This window comes from Thamnophis elegans, chromosome 11 (assembly GCF_009769535.1).
Source record: "Thamnophis elegans isolate rThaEle1 chromosome 11, rThaEle1.pri, whole genome shotgun sequence".
Classification (NCBI taxonomy): domain Eukaryota; kingdom Metazoa; phylum Chordata; class Lepidosauria; order Squamata; family Colubridae; genus Thamnophis; species Thamnophis elegans.
In genome coordinates this window covers 45,986,948-46,009,128 of record NC_045551.1, presented here as the reverse complement: position 1 = coordinate 46,009,128, position 22,181 = coordinate 45,986,948, and the positions used below count along the sequence as shown (strand labels likewise).

The 22,181-nt window shown below is 38.5% G+C and overlaps 1 protein-coding gene across 3 annotated transcripts in view; it reads right to left on the bottom strand.

The window, feature by feature from the left end:
* Positions 1 to 22,181, bottom strand: part of LOC116514748 (WASH complex subunit 2C-like) — a 51,367-nt gene that overhangs the window by 4,700 nt on the left and 24,486 nt on the right. For 2 of the 3 annotated variants that reach the window (XM_032226433.1, XM_032226435.1), the window contains exons 13-26: positions 22,016 to 22,072; positions 19,894 to 20,052; positions 19,438 to 19,517; positions 18,929 to 19,021; positions 16,032 to 16,139; positions 13,872 to 13,952; positions 11,916 to 12,076; positions 9,939 to 10,071; positions 8,525 to 8,656; positions 7,533 to 7,649; positions 4,708 to 4,815; positions 3,507 to 3,608; positions 2,406 to 2,528; positions 620 to 811 (exon numbers count right to left, since the gene is read on the bottom strand). In XM_032226433.1, coding sequence (XP_032082324.1) covers positions 620 to 811; positions 2,406 to 2,528; positions 3,507 to 3,608; positions 4,708 to 4,815; positions 7,533 to 7,649; positions 8,525 to 8,656; positions 9,939 to 10,071; positions 11,916 to 12,076; positions 13,872 to 13,952; positions 16,032 to 16,139; positions 18,929 to 19,021; positions 19,438 to 19,517; positions 19,894 to 20,052; positions 22,016 to 22,072 — 1,646 coding nt within the window. The remainder of the gene's footprint in view (positions 1 to 619; positions 812 to 2,405; positions 2,529 to 3,506; positions 3,609 to 4,707; positions 4,816 to 7,532; positions 7,650 to 8,524; positions 8,657 to 9,938; positions 10,072 to 11,915; positions 12,077 to 13,871; positions 13,953 to 16,031; positions 16,140 to 18,928; positions 19,022 to 19,437; positions 19,518 to 19,893; positions 20,053 to 22,015; positions 22,073 to 22,181) is intronic. The other variant, XM_032226434.1, reaches the window with a different exon arrangement.

Here is a 22,181-nt window from a genome sequence, read left to right as displayed (position 1 = left end):
ATGAGGCTATAGATGAGAGAGGTCTTCAAAAATTCTCTTCTTAAGCATTGCTTTATGAAGGTGAGTAGCCTAAACCAGGGGTCACCAACCCGTAGCTCTGGGGCCGCATGTGGCTGTTTCATCCCTCTGCTGTGGCTCCCTGTCATCGGCTCCACAATTGATAAGATTTTCAGCTAGGACACGTACAGAAAAAAGGATGCCGTGCTAGGAGGAGACGGTGGTGGGGGAACTGGACTTCCAGTCGGCAGAGAAAAAACAATGCTATACTAGGAGGAGACTCTAAGGTGGGGGAACTGGACTTCCAGTCGGCTGCAGAATTGAACACGGGGCTTCCGGTTAGGACCTTTGTGGTGTTTAAGGTTGCCGACCCTTGGCTTAACCTAATAATTCTTTCTGCTCTGCTCGCTGCTCAATTTAAATTAACCATACGAAGTTGAATATAACACTTCTTCCCTTTCCCTGTGAACATGTGGAAAAGAAAATGCTTATACGTTTATTTCATTCACTACATTTTTTTCTGCATCAGTAAATACTTTGATACCATTTGGCAACTAAAACGAGTCCTATGTAGTTCATTAAAATAACCATCTTTATAAAGATTTTTTCATTATCAAATTACCTTGTTGACATTTTGCAGCGTGTTGGCTTTCACAGGGTTATCAAAACTAACTCCCAGCTGTGTAGTATTTCTTGTGGAAGCTACTTTGGTATGCTTTGTGTCATCAGGTAAGCGAGATGGTCCCTTTGATGGTGGTTTCACATTAGTCGTTTTCTTGTATAGTTTATCTTTTGGGTTAATTTCCAATTCTCCCTTACAAAGTAAAATCAAATTTATTATTTGTGGCAGCAGATCAAACAAATGCGTATTTGGGGAAAAGATTCAAGGGGGATCTGGAAAAATGGAGGTGGTAATGCAAAATCATCTTAACAGTAAATAAGTACAGAAAAAGGATGACTTGCCACAGTGCTTTTGACTCTTGACAGGACAATTTTTAATTTTATCTAGAAACTGTTTTTAGAGTGGATGGAGAAGTCTCCGGAACCCAAAGAGAAAGTGAGAGAGAGAGAGGGTCAAAGGTCAAGAAGAAAGGGAAGATAAAGTGTACCTAAAAGACATAAACTCAGGGCAAAAATCTCATTTGAGTGGGATTTGAAAAAAGAAACATTGAGCTATTGTCAGCTGCTGCTGTGAAATGGTCTATGTCACAGTACAGAGATTTCCTGCTATAATCATTGCTATCCATATTGTATTTGGCACACTGCTTGGTACTGCATTTATGTTTTCCTTGCAGAAACTTTTACCTTGTCAGCTTCAGTGAAATCTTAGATATACAAATATATATTTTATTCTCTACAATGTCCCTGAAAAGAACAAGCTTCATTGACAAGAAGCGGAACATGAATCAGAAGAGTGAAACTATAAGAATTAATGCAGCTCTGGACTCTATAAGAAGCATCATACCAGAGGTTTACTTCTCTTTAGTCAGCACTAGTGAGGCTACACCTGTATATTTCTAGGCACTACATTTCCAGAAGGATTGATGGGTGAGAACAAATTCAAAGGTGTGCAATGAAGAAAAAGTGAAAGTTAGAATATTTTGGACATGTAATGAGACACCCAGAAAATATGGCATGCTTCACTTAATCCTCCAAGGAAAGACTGAAGGTAGATGAGGTCCAGGCAGAAAAAGAACATAATGGCTTCAAAATCTAAGGGACTGGTTTGGACAAAACTCAACAGCACTTGTGTGTGCAGCTGTTGATAAAAATAGGATCATCAACAAGATCAGCAATGTCTGATGATGGATATGACACAAAAAGAAGAAGAATGAAGATGAACCTTCTTACTGTGTAAGTAAGGAAGAAAGAAACAACTAAGACAAAGAAAATAGCTGATGAGTGAATGAAAATTAAAACGTAAGTGACCAATATGAATCTACAGTGCTGATATGATTTTCGTCAGCTGACAGAACTGAGAGCCCCACATTTATATGAAAGAAAAATGAATGAATTAAGAGGAAAGAAAAGATGAAGAAGTAATCATGGTGATGGAATTAATGAAGCACAAAAAAGATATTTGAAATGCAAAGAAAAACAATCCATGAAGAGACAGGAATGCAATTGAAGTAAGGAAAATTTTCAAGGATAGAAAGATACAGGGAGGTATAACAAATGGAGTTGGTCTAAACTTACTATTGGTTTACCATTTCTACTCCAATCTGCATTGTAACATGGGAACAGTACAACTGGTGTGATTTGTGTACGCGTGCATTTGTGCATGTGTGTGTTTCCATCTGAAGATACCCTACTTACTAATGGTTATGGAACATCCAAATGCCTTTCCTTGTTAAGATATGTAATTTTCATATATTCAAGCCTGTAATTCAAAATTGTACTTTACAAACCTTGGGGGCTTGAATTTTTGATTCTCCTTGTTTGTCATGTTGATTATTCTGCAGAACTTTACTATCTTTTTCCAAGGACAAAACAGGGCTCTCTTTCTTTATTATCGTTTTCTTTTCTGGCACCTTCCAAAGAATAAAATTAAAGTAACATATTAAAGAAGCAAGCTTGTGCTATATGTTGGTTATGAAAGCAGTTGCAAGTTGCCAATGCCATTAACATTTAAAAACTGAAATATGTATCTTGCTCTAAAACAAAATTTATAACTACAAAAACATCTTAGAATAATTTAAAATCAACTTAATTTGTTTTAGTATACTGAATTTGCCAAGTCTAAACATTATAAACATGGTAAGATCAATACTCTATCCCAAATATCTATCAGCTTAAACTTTTACATGGTTAGAGATAAAAGCATGTCAAATTAAGAAAAAAGGAAATAGAGATAGACCTACAACTTCATCCCACCACTCAGCTTTTGTTTTTTCTTTTAAAATAAAGTTGAACTATAAAATGTAAAAAAAAAATGCCAGTCAGCCTGAAGCTTTTGATATTATGTAAACCAACTATAACTTTGTTTGCCATATTTAAAGTTGCAAGTTTGGATTCTGAAGAAACTTTATGCAGACTCTCGGATCCTGACGCAATACTATTTATATTCTATCTATTGCTCTCAATTTTTTTGTGTGTATGTGTGAGTGTGTAAATTACACTGAAGTAACAAAATATTTTAAACAAAAAGGGAATACTAACTATACTGTTGCAAGTCAAAAGTAGCAAAAAGATTCTTATGGCCATCTCAGAAGTTTCTTAGAAGTCATATGTTGCTTCTGGCAATTATCCCTGAGTATGTGTTCATTAGTTTGTTCTGAGGAAGATCTTTCATTGTAAACTGTAGAACAGTAAAAGTTGTGATAGCCAAACAGCAGTGGTGGTTTTGAAAGGCAAAAATGAGGGCAAAAATGTTTTGCTCGAAGCCTAGATCACTCAGAACTTAGAATAATTTGCATACCTCTATTATCTGGTTTAAACAATCTCAAGCAATCCAAACAAAAAGCAACATCTGAGGCTTTTTCAACTATTAATCACAACATGATAAGTACCAAGGGCTTTGTGGCAGAATTGCTAAAGAGACCATCATCGGCGTTGTCATCAGTCCCAAATAGCCATTCTCCAGATGATGATTTTGCTTTAGGGCTTGAAATCTGAAATTGAAACAGAAATATACATACATATCATATAGATAGGATAAGCAAATAACTATTTCCTCAATACTTCTTACTTGTTTATAACAAATCATTTATTTTATAGGAATGTAGTATCAGATTGTGGTTCACAAGCTGAGTTGCTACAAACCAATTTACAACTAGAATTAAAAAGGCATTTCTTATGTACTTCTTACAATCAGAAGTTAATCCTTCAATGATGAAATGACCTACTGTCTAAAAAGAATTACCGTATTTTTTGGAGTATAAGACGAACCTTTTCCCCCTCAAAGAGGTTGAAAATCTGGGTGTGTCTTATACATTGAATACAGCATTTTTGCCTCCCGAAACCCCGCCCCCTTCACCAAAATGGCAGTGCATAGCCTTTAGAAGGCTTTCAGAGTGCTCCTGGGTGCTGGGGAGGGTAGAAAAGAGTGAAAAACAGCCTGTTTTTTTGCTCAATTTGCCCTCCCAGCCCCCAGGAGCACTCTATAAATTCCCCCCCCAGCCCCCAGGAGCACTCCTAAAGGCTATGCATGCCCCTTTTTTGATTAAAAAACGGGCCCGTTTTCGTGAAAAATAGGCCGGTTTTTTTGCTTGTTTTTGACCCCCCTCCAGGAGCACTCTAAATGCCTCCTAAAGGCTATTCATGCCCCTTAAAAAAAAAAAAAACCACGAGCCCATTTTCACAAAAACCGGGCCATTTTTGAAAGATCCACAAAGTGCAAAAACTTTTTTTTTAATTTGCATCTTCAAAATCTTGGTGTGTCTTATATTCCAAAAAATACGGTATGTTCACTTGTTCACTTTTAAAAAGTTACACGCCTATTTAAAGTTTATACTCCCTCTGTTTCTCTGCTGGCTAGGTTGCTAGAGTTATCATTTAGCAGTATTTGGAGGTCCATAGCTTCCTACACTGTCATATTCTATCCTTATAATTACTTATAAGTACTTTAAAGTCAATTAGCAGATCCTTTAAAAACACTTTTTAAAGCTTATATGCAATCAATGGAAATGTCCAACTTTTGCTTGTTATTTAACAACTTGGAAATAAAGCAATATGTAAACAAAAAAATGAAAGCATTTACAATTGACTGACCACTTTTTTGTTATCAAAAAGGTCAACTTCAGGATCATTGTCTTCCTGCAGTTTACGGCTGAAGAGAAGTTCTTCATCTTGAAACACACCTGTGCTCTTCTCTGAAGGCTGGAAAAAACCCATTGAATTGTTTTCAAAACACAGGGTCAAAAACTGATAATAAAATGTAACAGAGCAGATCAGCTACTTGCTTAGGGATTCAACCAGTGGTGGGATTCAAATAATTTAACAACTGGTTCTCTGCCCTCATGACCAGGTGGGTGGGCATGGCTCAGTGGTTATGTGACCGTGTGGGTCAACTCATGGCCAACTCAATGTCACTCAGGATGATGGATGCTTCGCCTTAGCTGTTACAATGTAATAAGGGTTAACCAGAGAGGCAGTTTCTGTAATCAGGGCAATAAAGATTAGGCTAGAAACAACATCAGAATGTTTCCTTTCTACCTTCCTTACAGGATTAGTCCTGTAAAGTAGAAAAAAACAAAATGAGATTTCTTCCAACAACCGGTTCTCCAGACTGCTTAGAAAGTTAACAACCGGTTCTCCCGAATAGGTGCGAACTGGCTGAATCCCACCACTGAATCCATCTGTATGCAAAAATAACCCAGCCCACTCGTGTGTTGTGCAACAGATAGGTAGGGCTTATTTAATGACCACAATTAGGATCAGCAGTTCTGTTGTTAAGCAAAGCAGATGCTGAGAAGGAAATGGCATGACTACAACTCCACTTTTGTTTTCCACATTTTCCTACTCTTTGGAATATTCACTCAGGTGCTGAGATAATTAGAAAGAAGGAATTAATGTTTGTACTTTCAGTCATTGGAGAGGAAGGGATTACAAGAGATTAAGCAGGTAAACAATGGAGGAATACATACAGAAAACAATACAATAGTACAGGCAGTGTTTATATTCTCTACTGTATGCCTGTTTAGTGTTTTGTAATGTCTTTCTCTCCAATCTCTCTGCTGTGGAAGAGGGAGAAATAATAAAAAAACAAGTCAAGCACAGGAGAAACTGATTTAAGAGACTGCTTCTGTTTTTCTCCCTTGCAGAGTAGAAAATGCTCAAACTGGGAGGGGAGAAAGTGAGGGAAGTGATCTCTTTAGGCAATCTTTCCTGTGCATGATGTATTTCCTTCCCTCACAGAGTGGAGAAAGGGATTACAAAATAGTAAGCAAGTACACAATAAGGAACACACTGACAATATATTGTCAGTTTTAACATATTTTATAGCAAATTGGAATTCTTTGGGGAAATGTGGAGTGATACCAGTGCTGTAACACCTAAGTCTATTCCGGACTAAAAAAAGTTAAGTTGTCCTATAAACTGATAACAGAGAAGGCAAGTTAGACATTTTGAGTACCCCCTTCAGGGTCTATTATGACTCACAGTGGCCAGGTGAGCGTGGGTGGATGGATGAGTGTGAAGGAGTGGGCATGCCTGAGTTGACATGGATGACTCAATGCAGATGACTTGGCATGACCAAATGGGCATCACTGGGTGGGTATGGGCAGATGGGAGTAGATAAGTGGGTACAGATGACTGGATGCAGCCAGGTCAGTGATGAGTCACCCTGGCCAACTGGACATGATGTTGTGGTCTGCCAGCGGCCTGCGGAGCTGGCAGCAGAGTCGGACACTGAGGTGGTTGGAGAGGAATATGGGCCAGACCTGGAGTCTGGGAAAGGCTCGGACGAGGGCTCTGTGTTGGAGGCAAAGAGGGGGCCCAAGGCCCTCTGGTAGTTATGTGCTGCCTCCGGAGTCTGATATCAGTGAGGGAGAAGAACAGAGGGAGCCTGTTTCCAATGTGCGCATGTGCAGAGCTGCCAGAAGGCAAGAATAATTAAGAAAACAGGGTCAACTCGGGAGTAAGGCTTGGAGATGATTGGTCTCTCCCATAAGACATAAAAGAAGAGTGAATGGGACGTGAACCTTTGCAGGAAGCAATTAGTTCCTCTGGTCGGTTCAAGTTTTGAGAATTTCTGTTTGACTCTGTGCTCAGTTTGGCCTTGCAAAACTAATTTGGAAATTAGGTCTCTGGCAGCATTTCAAGGGAGATAAGGTGGGTGCTTATCATTCTCCTGAAAGACTGTGGCAACTCGAGCAGACATCTGTTGGAATCTTCAGAGACTGTTGTGAAGCCTTGTGGGCTGTGAATGATCATAATTCACAGCCGTATAAATAAAAGAGGATTTTGGGGACTACGATTGTGATTTATGCTTTCTCAGGAAGCCTAGCCAGAACACATGGGGACAATCTGCCTCCCTGAACTGCTGGCAGCCGAGTGTGTGCCTCCTGGAGCTTGTGCTAAAGTACCCCTGAAGGGGGTACATGGACAAATAAAGGGAGGGGTTGACACTTTACCATGTGGCCGCCCAATCTGCACAACGCAGCAGCAAACACATGAAAAGTGTTAACGCCCCCCTTTTTTTTTGCTTGCGTCCAGGTAAGGCTACAAGAGTGCCAGCATCACTGCAGAACTTTTAATGCAGCTGGAGATTTCAAATTAAAACTCTCCCCTCCCATGATCTGAAAGGAAGCTTTTCTGGGGGAGGCAGTGGATTGACCACAGCCAGACTCCAGCATGGGCTCCAGGAGGCATGTGTTTGACTGCCAGCAATTTGGGGAGGCAAGAAGCTAGTGGGGCATCGAGTTGTTCTCAAGTCCAATGGCCAGGGTGATTTGTTCCATGTGACCTGGTCACGCCCAGCCATTCACGCCCACCTGGTCATACAGAGTCCTATGCGTCAACCCATCTGGGCCCACTCTTTCACGACCACATGGCCATTGTAAGTCGTACCATTCCACCCTCCGCATGTTACTCACCTTCCCCATTCCAATCTGTTTATTCTTACTAGGATCCACAACTTCATTTTTCTCCTCGTCCTCAAACAAACTGAATACAGTTCTCATCTTTCTCTTGGCATCTTTCTCCAAAAAGAGCTGGAAGTTCACAGACAGAAGTTAATATTTGGGCCTGTGACAAATGGATTAAATAGCTTGATTTTATACCATAAATGATTTGGTAATCCAGAGTTAGGGAACCTCAGTCCAATAAGGCACTTCATTCTTCATTCATGTGATGTGCAACCCTTTTTGTCACTGAACCTGTCAGGATGGTTTTTGTCAAGATTGAAATGGCTCATCCTCGAACTTTATTATGGCTGGATGTAGTCAGCCAGATGTTCAGAATGCATTTAACATTTTTGTCCATTTATTGAGTCCTTCCCCAGGACTTGGAATAAGCAGGTGTGGATGTTTGATGGTGTTACAGATATTGTCGCAGAATGTAAGCTGTTCCGAGTAAAGCTGCCTTTTGCAATTGATGGATGGTGAATGGTCAATGCTGATGGTGTCCAAGTGATGCTCTATTGTTTTGTGATTGTATCCAAGGTGCTTATTACTATTGGTACTACTTTTGCTTTCTTTTGCCACAGTCAGGTTAGAATTAGAATTCTGTCAAGGGGAATTTAAAATAAAAGAAAACTGGTGGCAGAGGGATATACCTATCAACCTATCAATGATTTTCTTATGTGCAACTATCAGAAAGGTTTAGAAAAATATACTTCATGGTTTTGAACAGGGTAAGATAAATTTGAAATAGAATTGTGTACAAATGAACATGCAACTGTTGAAATAAAAAATTTACTGAAATTTGAAACAAGTGAGATGCTGTATGATAAAGTGGGCTAAAATTGGTTATAATATGCATATGGAACAATGAGAAAATATGAAAGGACTGAAAGATATTTTTTATAAAGTGTTGAACCATTGGTACACAGCAACACATATGTATTATATATAAAGCTTTTCCTCACTTTGTCCTTCCTTTCTTGCTCCAATACATTTCCTCCTTCTCCAACATTATAACAATGATGTGTACCAGATTCTTCCGAAGGTCCTGCCTTCTTTTCTACTAATTTCTTCTGAGGTGTTTCCAAGAAATTTTCCTGATGGTCAAAAAGTAAAAGATGAGGATTCTACCCCTTTCTCTGGAAAACTGTATTTTTTACAAGTATAAGCACCATACTTTACAATCAGTACTTAACTGATGGATACACATATATTATCTTGCATTAAAATTAGCTCAGAACGTCATGGAATTCCAATTGGATGGAACTGCTAATTGTCTACAGAATGTATCTTAATCTGCTTCACTAGAAAATCCAGTCCTAACAGTTGCCTTTGAACATCAAAATAGCCAATGTTTTATATTTAAAAGTTTCTGTTATTATTTGTGATTTATTATGTTATTCAGATGACAAATAGGAAGCTACCTTATAACTGGGATTTAAATTTAGATGACATAGTAGTGAAAATTACTGTTTTAAAAAATCCCCGTTGTATTTGTTATCCAGATACATCATTTATAATATTTTTTTAAAAAAAATAATTTATTATAGTAAGATTTTGTGAATAGAGCCAGTTTGGTCAAGTGGTTAAGGCACCATACTTGAAAGTGGGAGATCATGAGTTCAAATCCCACCTTAGCCATGAAAGCCAGCTGGGTGACTTTGGGCCAGTCACTCTCTCTCAGCCCAACCCACCTCAAAAGGTTATTGCTGTGGGGAAAGTAGGAGAGAGCTGTGTTGGATAGCTTTGCCACCCTATTTGTAAAAATAAATAAAACAGATTTCATCGCTTCATTGTGTAAGTGATTAAAGTAGAATTCTAATCCACAAACTGTCATAATAGATTTAATAAGCTGACAAATTGCTATAAGACTCTGCTATTCTTACATATGATCTAGTGGTGGGTTGCAGGTGGTACACCCCGGTACGGGCGTACCACTTCCTGCCCGGAGCACTGGGTACCGTTCTGGTATGGTGCTCCAGAGGGCCCACCCGCTTGCCTGAGCTCCTTACCTGTATTTGAACTCTTTGGTGCTTCTGTGCACGCAACGCATGGCGCCTGCGCGACGCTCTGCCGAGCAGCTGGAGCATTGCGTAGGCTCGCGGAAGCGTCACAAGAGGTAAGGACGCATTGCAACGGGATCCGCAACCCACCACTGATATGATCTAATATTTCCAGATTGGGATCCCATAACTGATTTATTATTAAGAGGAATCATTCTTCAGAAATGTCATCTTTTCCCCCCTCAAACCTTCATTAGATGCATCTAACTGGCTGTAACCTCATTAGATGGATGCATTGTGCAACAAGTTGGTATCATGTGAATGAGAGTGCTAAGCCTTTAATGTTTACAAAGTCACAATTTGAATTACGGCTTACTTGATCAGCACACACTGTTACTGATTGGGCATCAGATGACGCTGGTTGAGGACTGGTTAAGGTTGGCTGAGAGCTGTAGTGCAAGGTACCATCTTCAAATAGAGCAGCATTTTTCTGAGGTGTTTTTTTACTGCTGAAAGAAAAAAAAAAGTTTGGTCCAAGATGGATCCGTTATTACCTGGTTATCTTTTACTACAATGGTATTTTAACAATGCATCTGAGATTTACTTAATTGCTACCGTGTTTCCCCGAAAATAAGACAGGGTCTTATTTTCTTTTGACCCCTGAAATAAGCACTTGGCCTTATTTTTGGGGAGGTATTCTTATTTTTGAGGTGCAGGAGGCAGTGAGCGTGGTCACCTCATGGCTGCTGCTGTGTTGCAATATTTTCAGGGAGGGCTTATTTTTTTGGGAGGTCTTATTTTAGCGCATGCGCTCAAAAGTCTGATTGGGCTTATTATCCGGGGAGGTCTTATTTTCAGGGAAACAGGGTAGAATTCTGTAATTATTTCTTTATAACTATTTTCACAAATATTTTATCAGTAAGGTAAAATTAAGCACTAAGCCAGTTAAATATTATATTTTCCACATTAACTAATTCTAAAATCTTTAACTAAGAATAATTCCTGTTTTTTTTTCTTCTTTTTTGTGCCTTTGTTGACTCCTAGTGATTGCCTGGACTAGTCCGTGAAACTTTCACGGATTTCAGAAGCAGTTTGTCATAACCTTCTTCCTGGAGCTGAGAGTCAGCTAGCTGCCTTCGTGTCTAAGATCGAAGTAGAATTTACAGCCTCATTTCTAGCCTGATGTATTAACCACTTTACCAAATTGGCTCTCCAATTCCTGATTACAACATGGATATAATCATGCAGTTTTACTGGTATTTCCTCACTTCTTTTTGGTATGTTTCTCTGACTTCCCATGTAGCTTCCATCCCCTGGTGGCAACTCTTCCAAGTATTAATAAGATCCAACCCTGCCATTATTTGACTAACATAAACTGAGAACAATTACTTTTTTTTAGTCACTAAAGATGTCAGTAGGAAGAAAATCTACAGTAATAGTGGTACAGTTGGTAGAGATTAAAGAATTTCATGTAGCACATGTGCTCAAGGCTACTCTATGGAAGCACAGCTATTTGTTTTACAATATTTAAAGAATTACCTTGTTCCACTCACATTGTTGCCCTATTAATGACCACAGGTAGTCCTTGATTTACAACAGTTCATTTAGTGACCATTCAAAGTTAGAATGGCACTGACAAAAGTGACTACGACCATTTTTCACACCAATTATCTATGTGTGTGTGTGTTTTCCAGCATAACTCTGGAACACCTCAAGCAATTTCAACCAAACTTAGTACACAAATGACTTACTCTCTGGAAACAAATACTGTGGGGGTAAGACAGGGTGGGTGTTCTGTTAAGATACAGCCTGTTGTGCCTAAAATGGCTTCTACTGTACTGCCATAAAATGGCTTCTACTGTATAGCGCAGTTGAATTATCATGGTAATGGCTTCACAATACTCCACAAGGAGACTCCCTCTGTTAAGGGGGAAAATCCAACATTAGAAATTACATTTGGTCCAGACATTTTTAACAAGGCTTTAATTATTTTTGAGGATGAATGTATGGCCAATACAACGTACTTACATACGAGAAAAGAACTACAACCTCAAACAGCTTAGTGCAAATATTGCGGACAAGCAGCCACTTCTAAATCAGGATCAGAAAAAAGCATACCAAATGATAATGGATCAGCTAGCAAAACAACAAGGTGGTATCACTTTCCTTGACGCTTCTGGGGCACAGGGAAAGCATTTGTAATTAATTTAATTGCTGCCAAAATCAGGGCTTTTCCTGTCTAATACAGGATTAGGATACATAAGTACACAGGCAACACCAGGTTATCAGCTAGTATTGAATAATACAGTATTAATAAATGAACATGTTGTTTTCTTGCAGCTAAATTTTTTACCTGTCTTTTGTGGCAACAACGAAATCATCTTCTCCTTCTCCTCCTTCTTCAAAGAGGTCTCTCTTAATAGCTTGACTGGCCCCATAAGCAGACTTCACAGGTTCCTTTATTTTACTTCCTTCAGAAGTAGCTTTGATCTCTTTTTTATTATTACAATGATCCTAAAAATATACCATGTTGTCATATAATTATTCTTCAATTCATTATTCAGATACAGAGGTTCAAATCAAAGCACATCAATGAATGCACCATAACCAAGGTCCACCAAAATAGTGACATACGAACCACGAAATAAACAAATCCCACCATATAAGACAAGTGTTTTTCTTAGGAGCATGAAATCAAAATAAGATTAAATATTCGTTTTCGCTTTAAGGCAGCACCCCCGCCCCCCTCTGCAACCTTTTGAGCACCAGGGACCAGTTCCATAGAGAGGGTTGTTTCCATGGACCAGAGAGGGTATGGTTTCATGTGCTGCTTTCATCCTGTGGATGGGACTTTGCTTGTTTGCGTGGCCTGGTTTCACAGATTCCGTGGACTGGTGCAGTTTAATGGACCAGGGATAGCAGAGGTGGTATTCTGCTGGTTTGCCCCGGTTTGGGTGAACCGGTAGTGGCAGCAGTGGCTGGAGGCTCTGCTCACCCACCATCATGGATGCTTTGCGCATTCGCAGAAGGTTCTGAGGATGCGCAGAAGCCCCGTACGAGAGAGCGCGCTCCAGTTCCAAACCAGTAGTGAAAGTAAGAGAAAACCATTACTGCTGGAGACCCCTGTTTTAAGGGATCCCAATGAAAAGCAGGTTATGAATATGACCTATGAATATAAGTCTTTTTATCAGTCTGAAATTAGGGATCTTTCTGATAAAACATGCATAAAACCCTTCAGTGACTCATGGCCTAGTTTTTCTACATACGACAACATCTACTTTCTAGAGTAGCCCTAAAAGACTATTCAGAAGTTTTAACTTTTCCAGAATGGAGTAGTGAAGGCAGTGATGGACATGCCTCAATATGACCATATAATAGCTCTGCTTTGTGAGCTTCCCTGGTCTCAGTGTGCTTTTGGGTGTGATTTTATAAGCATAAGGCTGAGTTACTTGAAGGATTGCCTGTCTCACGTAGTATCTGCTGGCTGATTCAACCAGGAAGATTTGTATGCCAACAGTAGCTAAACAATGGTGTTTGTTGGGACCTTGGAAGAATCTTCCCTCTGTCCCTGCCCTCTGGAATTAGGTTCTTGAGTTCTGTGTGACTTCTTCCTTGCTGGTATTTAGGAGGGCCTTGACTTCGCATCCAGACTTTTGATTATTTTGGATCCGTTTCTTGTTGCCCAGTTTTTGCCATCTTTTGTTACTTATTTTACTGCCGGGGTTGCTTTATGTACTGCCCAGAATTTCCTGTAATCATGTGATGCACAAATTTAGGGATTTCAGGGATTTTTTTGTCTTTCGCTGTGAGTTGCATTGTGTTTGGGGGGGGGGTGCACGAAGGGAGGCTCAGCCAATTTCATTGTACACGTGTTGTACTCTGACAATAAAGGTTTGAATTGAATTGAATTGAAAACAAGTTCAACCTCCCTGATTCAAAATTCCAACTGAACTCATGATCTACATACTGAAGAAAAAGCAACAGAAGATATTTAATAGTTGTTCCATGTTTTTTTTTAATCATGTTTATTTCTGGATCCTACTCCTTATATCTGCGGCCATCAAAACTTCAGAGGGCAGAGTAGGCACTGCATTATGCCCTGTATATAGACTTGAAGTAGAACAAATGAAACCACCATCCTATGTAAACAATTTGTAAGCAATGAAGGCTCTATAGCAGTGTTTCTCAACCTTGGCAACTTGAAGATGTCCGGACTTCAAGTTGCCAAGGTTGAGAAACACTGCTCTATAGTAAACAAATTTGGCTTCATGTTGCAGATCCACATTTTAATAACCTCTGAACATGGTACCTCTTCATCACTGCTGAGAAATAAGTTGGATGATCTCTCCTGAGAAGATTTTGACATTTTTGGCATAGATCCAAAGAGGTCCTGGAGAAAAAAAAAAAACCAAGAAGAATTTAATTTACTGCAAGCAATGAAAAACGAATCTCTACCAGTCTCCATATTTTCACAGTAGGGAAAAAAAATGGGAATTTAAAACAAACTTTGTGTGTTTAGGACAAACTATTTCCATACTGTCTGCCCTGCAATCCTAGATTGGCAATGGGCAATTTCTGTCGAATCTATAAGCAGATACGTTTGATGTTGATGGTAAATTTTGCATTTTTGTGATGAGAAATAATACATGTTTCACATTAAATTTGTTTTGTTTTTAAAAGTTATCAGTTTTTTTGCAATTCTGTTAATTATATTAGCATATTTATAATTATAAACCATCTTTATATTTAATTCATACATAGCAATAATCTATATCTAATTTCTACCTTTTATCTCTAACCACTCGTAAAGTTTATTCCATGTTAATTAATATTCTGTGTCTTCTTTGTCCTTTATTTTTAATGTCAATCTGTCCATCTCTAAGCTAATATAAAAAGAAATCTAGTTCAAATTATTCTGTTACACTATTAGCGTTATTAGTATATGTGTTAATATTTCCTTTTCTTCTTTCTTTGCTTTTGTGTAAATGATATGAATGGAAAATGTTTATGAATAAAAAGAAAAAAATAATAACAAAAAGTTTTCAGTTTTACTTTGGTAAACTGCTGATATTAAAAAGAAGCATCAGCTCAATAGTCAAGAAGCATATTTTTACATTGTTCCTGACTATGCTGAAGTGAATATTAGGATTGCTGCTTCTTTGTGGCTGCCGATACAATGAACTGATGACTTCTCGTGTAGTAGGACAGGAAAGTAGGTGTGTCACATTCCGAGCTTCCAGCACCATGAAATAGCAAGCAACAATTTGTTCGAAGCGTTTTATCTTGGAAAGCTCGGAAACTCGGCATAGAGTGACAAACAAAGTCAACGAGGGAGCCGAGGTGGCGCAGTGGTTAGGGTGCAGTACTGCAGGCCACTTCAGCTGACTGTTATCTGCAGTTCAGTGGTTCTAATCTCACCGGCTCAAGGTTGACTCAGCCTTCCATCCTTCCGAGGTGGGTAAAATGAGGACCCAGACTGTGGGGGCGATATGCTGACTCTGTAAACCGCTTAGAGAGGGCTGAAAGCCCTATGAAGCGGTATATAAGTCTAACTGCTATTGCTATTGCTATTGCTGCTGCTCTCTTGCGGACTTAAAACCCCTGCCCCACCTATGTGGCTTCTGGCTGCTGCGAAAGGCTGAGAATCTTTGTCTGTGCCTATGTTGTCATTCAGTTGCCAGCCTGCTCTCCACCCTCCAGCTGATCGGCGTTTCGCTTCCCAGCTGATCAGGTCTGCTGCCCAGCTGTTTGATGATGCACCGGCTTGTCAGGGGAGCAACATCGCAGCCTCCAATTGGTGCTCCAGGCCCCAGCTGATTGTTGGCGGATTCCTCCAACCTTCCAGCTGACCATCATCGTCACTGTGAGTTCTAGTCCAGGTTATGCCCCTGAAAGCGCCCCCTCCCCCCCAAATGGCAACCTTGAGATGGCCTGCTGGAGGCTTGCTGTTTCAGGGGTTAACAGGGGGATTACGGCTGAGCAAGCAACCCAATACAAGGATTGGGGAGAAAGAAAGGAAGCTATGACTCAGAATAAAAATAAAACCCTGAGTAAAACAGTACTACAGAGGAAGATGGTTTTAAAGAGAGAAAAACATCTGAAATTGAAATTACGATGTATATTAAGAGTATTTCTGGAAAGCTTTGTTTTGGTGGTGCAAAATGAAACTGTTGCACACATGAGTTTGTATTTTGAATTTCACATCTCCTTCCTCTTAATCTATCCTCTAGTGGTCTTGACAAATTTGTTATATTTTAACATTAACAATTCATTGCTTGTGAAATAAAATTTAAGATCGTAGATTTACATTAGATCTGGACTTTTTAAGGGGGGGGGGTCTTAGGCAAATTGACTTGTGAAAGCACCTGTTAAGTTTCAAACACAGATGAATAAAAATATAATGTTCTCAGTTTTACAGTCATCCTAGCACCTTTTATACTGTAAAATGTTGTTTTCAGCTGTCACATACCTCTTCTTCCTCATCTTCAAACAAAGACAATGCAGTTTTTGTCATCACTTTAGTAGATGATGAAGTTGAGTTCTTCACCCCTATAGGCTGATGTGAAGAAAACAAGTCCTGTTGCAAAAGAAAGCCACAAGTAGCATTTTTAAAGATATGCATTTACCCATTTGGAACATTTTAAGCAGCCAACTGAATGGTAGAAGAAAATGACAAATGGAAGAAAGGCTAGGACTTTGAGTCAATTTCTGTTCTTGTAGAAATATAAATATAAATATAAATATAAATATAAATATAATATAATATAATATAATATAATGCAATGTAATGTAATGTAATGTAATATAATATAATATAATATAATTAGTATAGTATAGTATAGTATAGTATAGTATAGTATAGTATAGTATAGTATAGTATAGTATAGTATAGTATAGTATAGTATAGTATAGTGTCATATAGTATAATATAATATATTACTAAATAACTATTCATGCAATAGCATCCTTGTGCTGTCAAACACTTTAGTAAAGATACTGAGCCCAAGAATTGATTCCCTATCTAGCAGATGAAATAATGTTAAAAGAAAACACTCCTGAAACACACTTCCACAATCCCTGTTGGTCTATTCTGAACTCTGGCAGATATAGGTAACAGGAAGGCCAGTTCCTCCACTTGAGAACCTGCTAATCAAGTTACATGTCAGAGATTTGAGTTGTGAGTCTCTAGTTTGCAGCAGATATTTGATTGTGTTAGAACACAACATGTGTCCTTTTAGCCTCACACCAGTAGAGACTCTTTTCTCACTGTTTATAATGAAATGTTCACCTACATTTTTCAATTTAACAGAATTACAGAATAACGGAGTTGGAAGGAGATCTTCTAATTTGTTGTGGCCCACCAGCTGCCAGCAGAGCTGGCGGCAGACTCGGACGATGAGGAGGTTGGGGAGGAACCTGGGCCAGTTCTGGACTCTGGGGAAGGCTCTGATGGATGCTCTGTGTCGGATGCAGAGATAGAGCCAGGGCTGTCCGACATTTCCCAGCCACCAGAGAGGCAGCTGCCTTTGAGGGCTGATATCAGTGAAAAGGAAGAAAAACTGGGGTTTATCCAAATGCACGTATGCACAGAGCAGTTAGGAGAGGAGAACAATGGATGACAAGGAGTCGACTGGGAAGCAAGGCACATGTGGACGTGAATGTCCCCTCCCTGGCTGGGGAATAAATAGAAGGAAAGAGAGTTATTGTCATAGGAGGCAACAGTTTGTATTTCTGAAGATTTTGCTCATTGTGTTTTGTGCCACAAAGACTGCTTGGCAGAACTTAATTTGCAGCCTTTTGGCTGGGAGCTCACGACCTTGCAATTATCGTAAGGAACTGATAAGGTCTGTTACTGCAGATAACTCCTTGAAAGACTATTGCCTGGACTTTTCAGTGAGTGAATGCAATTAACTCACAAGAGGTAAATAAAGATGTTTTTTTTGTGGCAAGGAGTCTGTTTCTTGCTTCTGCTAAGGCTGGGTCAGAACATAATCCAACCTCCTGCTCAAGCAGGAGACTCTATATCATTCCAGATAAGTGGCTGCCCAGTCTCTTCTGATGAAGCACCTGCAACTTCTGAAGGCAAGCTGTTCCATTGCTTAATTATTTTCACTGTTAGGAAATTTCTACTTAGTTCTAGATTATTTCTCTCCTTCATTATTTCCCATCCATTGTTTCTTGTCTTGCCTTCTGGTGCTTTGGAAAATAAGTTGACCCCCTCTTCTTTGTGGCTCAAATATTGCAATACTGCTGTCATGTCACCCCTAGTCCTTCTTTTCACTAGACTAGACAAACCTCCTAATCATCTTTGTTGTGCTTTTCTGCACTCTTTCCAAAGTCTTTGCATCTTTTTTTACAATATGGTGCCCAAAACTGGATGCAGTATTCTAAGTATGGTCTTACTAAGGCTTTATAAAATGGTTTAATACCTCATGTATTATCCCTGTTAATACAACCTAGGATTGCATTGGCTTTTTGGCTGCTGTTGCACACTGCTGGCTCATATTAAATGATTGTCCACCAGGATTCCAAGATCCATCTCCCAGTTACTGCTATTGAGCCAGGTTTCACCTAATCTGTTTCTGTACATTTGATATTTCTTGCCTATGTGTAGAATCTTACTTTTCTCTATATTGAATTTCATTTTATTACATAGGGCCCAGTGTTCAAGTCCGTGAGATCCATCTGGATCTTGAGCCTATCTTCTGGGGTGTTGGATATTCCTGCCAGTCTAATGTTGTTTGTAAATTTGATGAGTTCCCCTTCTATTCCCTCATCTAAATCATCGAAGAAGTTGTTGAAGAGTATTCGGCCTAAAATTGAACCTTGGGGTAAACCACTGCTTCCCTTCTTTCCATGTAGATATAGTTCCATTGGGGACTACACATGGAATAAGTCGACTACACTGAGTTGCACGTTGAGTGCAATGTAGATATATCATTTCTAGAAATCTTAGTAATAGCAATAGCACTTAGACTTATATAACGCTTTACAGTGCTTTACAGCCCTCTCTAAGCAGTTTACAGAGTCAGCATATTGCCCTCCAACACTTCTGGGTCCCCATTTTACCCACCTCGGAAGGATGTAAGGTTGAGTCAACCTTGAGCCTGGTGAGATTTGAACTACCAAATTGCAGTCAGCCAACAGTCAGCAGAAGTAGCCTGCAGTACTGCACTCTAACCACTGCGCCACTGTGGCTCAGTAATCTGAGTTCCGTGGCCAGTAATCATAACAATTCATTATACTTGTGGCCTTCAAGGATCATGATAACATTGCAAAGGAGAAACACTCATTCCCAGCTACAGTATTTCAATAAGGAGGTGGTACGTACAATATTTAACTGTAATTAAATGATTAAGAACTTACTTCAGTATCCTCTTCATCAGAGAATAGGCTTTTCTGACTCGTGAAAGGTGTTGGAGTTAAATTTTTAAACCTCTCAGCAGAAGAATGTTGACTCTTAAAAACACACAATACACATATTAATAAACCTGAAAGGTGTCAAATGTAAGTAGTCCATTTTTGAAATTACTTCCAATAATTGATTTGTGAGAACTTAAGAGATTTTGGTGCACAATATTCAGTTCTGGCTTTGCATTACTGCAATACATTTGATCTCTAATAAACTATACCTTTCTCAACAAATGGCATCAAGGATCATTTTTATTTAGAGGTTTAAACTTGTGGCGGGTCTGACACTATCTGCTTTTTACTAACTGCAAAATATTAGGTGGATTTGGAAGCATGAGGGGCGGGGGGGGGTTTAAAGTGACTCACATCTAAGTTCATTGGATGTTGAAACTGAAGCAAGTCACATTATAAACTAATCCTCAATGTAGCACTTTAAAAAAAAACAGTTTGAAAAGAAAAATTACATTTTTTGCAATGTTGGCACTGTCAGGCTTCTCCCTGAATAGATCCCCATCATCATCAAATAAATCCACAGAAGGTTTGGCTATATAAAAATAAGACACAAAGAGTTCACTTTAGGATCAGACTTATCAGCAACAGGGGAAGTCAATTAACAAAATAGTAATACTGGTAAAACACTTCATACATATGTATATAAAAATAATTAAGGAGGGATCTCACACCTAATTAAAATACTTTATTGTGTACTATATTTTACTGAATACTTCCACACATCATTAAAGATATAAATTAAATGTAATATGCAATAAAGTTTTATTAATGTGACAGGAAACTACAGAAAAATAGCTTATATTTCACTATCAAGGGCACCGTCACAAATTAAGATACAAAGATATTTTAAGCTCTTTTAATTATGATAAAAGAGAAGGAATTAACATGTTTTAGTTTTAGAAACTTACCTATAACGCAACTACTCTTACTGGGTTCAAAATTCTCATCTTCCTCAAACAGACCAGGAGCTTCATATGGCTTAGAAGACTTATCTGTGATTGATTCTGTCAACTTTTTATTCTCTTTTTCCAATGGAACTGAAGAAGGACTAAATACATCCTGCATACCTATGAACAGGGTTTAAAAATAGTTATCTGATACCTAGAGCTGGAGTTCTACAAATTGTTTCGCTTAAAAAGCATTTTCAAACTCATTGGAACAATCACACTTAAGAATTTGTCTTATAAATCATTTGGCATAAAATTCACTGTTCAACTTCCAAATATACCAATATGTCACTCTATAAATGAACAGTACCATTTCAACTAGAAGTCATCTTATTTTTAACAATATTTCTAGGAAGAGGTTTCTAAAGTAAAGCAGTTTTGCCAGAAGTAGCAATGATAAACATTTAAAATGTATATTCAGATCTATAGCACTGTTAAATCAAGATTATTTTAATCTCTCTGTTGGCCAGCAGGAAGTATTTTGAGTGACAGAACATGATTTTAAATCCAAAACAGTTATGCAAGATAATTATCTATTCCTAGTTTAATATTAACCATTACAGAATACTTAAGAGAAGGAAGTGAAAGTAACAGAAACTTGGTAAAAAAAAAGACCACATAATGCTGATTTTTATTTTATTTTAAAAAACACTAAAACTGAGTGAATTCAGATATGTATCCCAGACTCGAAAATCAAATATTAAAAATATTGAGTAACAATAAATTTCGAAACAAGAAAAGTAATAGGAAGAAACACATTTCCCTTAAAAAGAAAGTAATAAAAGAGGAAAAGTTAACAAGTAATAAATGTTAACAATTCCAATGAGGAAAAATAGAGGACAAAAAAAAGCCAGCGCAACCTCTTTCAAAAAATAATCTCAGTTTTTTGAAAGAGAAACACGAGTTAGAAATGTTGATATGGTTACAAAAAAATTAAACGCAGGAACAGAGGCACAATTTCTAAATTTCAGATAATAGCAATCACATTTTTATGTGTTCATTAGACATCACCTTATTATGTCCATGAGAGCAATAAGATCTAAATGGTTAGAGGATGTAGTAACTATATATGCCAGAACATTTCCAGATGAGAGCTGTTCAATCTCCAGAAATGTTATAAACATGCAAGGGCTGTGGCAGCACAACAGTTAGAATGCAGTATAGTAGCCTAACATTGCCCTCTGCCAGGAGTTCAATCCTGACCGGCTCAAGGTTGATTCAGCCTTTCATCGTTCCAAGGTCGGTAAAAAGAAGACGCAGACTGTTGGGAACAACATGCTGAAGTTGTAAACCACTCAGAGAATGCTGTAAAGCACCATGGTGTGGTATATAAGCAGTAGTGGGATTTAAGTAATTTAACAACCGGTTCTCTGCCCTAATGACCAGGTAGATGGGCATGGCCATGACTGTGTGGGCATGGTCAACTCAATGTCACTCAGGACGATGGGTGCTTCGCCTTAGCTGTTACAATGTAATAAGGGTTAACCAGAGAGGCAGTTTCTGTAAGTAGGGCAATAAAGATTAGGCTAGAAACAACACCAGAATGTTTCCTTCCTGCCTTCCTTACAGGATTAGCCCTGTAAAGTGGGAAAAAACAAAATAAGATTTCTTCCAACAACCGGTTCTCTGAACTGCTTAGAAAGTTAACAACCGGTTCTCCTGAATAGGTGTGGACCCGCTGAATCCCGCCACTGTATATAAGTCTAAGTCCTATTGCTAATAGCTGTTCAGTAGAGGTCTCTGATCAAATTCATATGTCTAGTTAAGTCATCTTTTGTTCAACACAGAGTTTACTGAAAACACAACTGGCTTGGTTCATACAACATGAAAACCAAAACTAAGAAGACTTCACTTTTAGTATTATGTGTAAAGCTGAATCTATTGTATATACACAAAATGCAAATGCCACTTGTTTAGATCAACTAAAGCATCAATGATAGCTTGCTTCTGTAATGAAGCTGATCAAAGGATTTCAAGGTTCCACTCTACAGACATACTTGCGAATTAGGGTAGTTTAAGGTCAATTAAGTAAAGATTAAAAAAAATTGCAGATCATTGGTTAAGTTTTTTTTATTATTCATACCTGGAAAGAGAGAAACTGCTCCAGGAGGAACTTTCCTTACTGCTTTTGATGATGGTTCTAAAAAGCACAGAAAAGGGATCAAATTGAAACTGTCCCAAAGTCAACTTCCTTTTCTGTAACTATGCCTTTAAGTATATATTTGCCTTACTCCTGACTGTTCACGGGC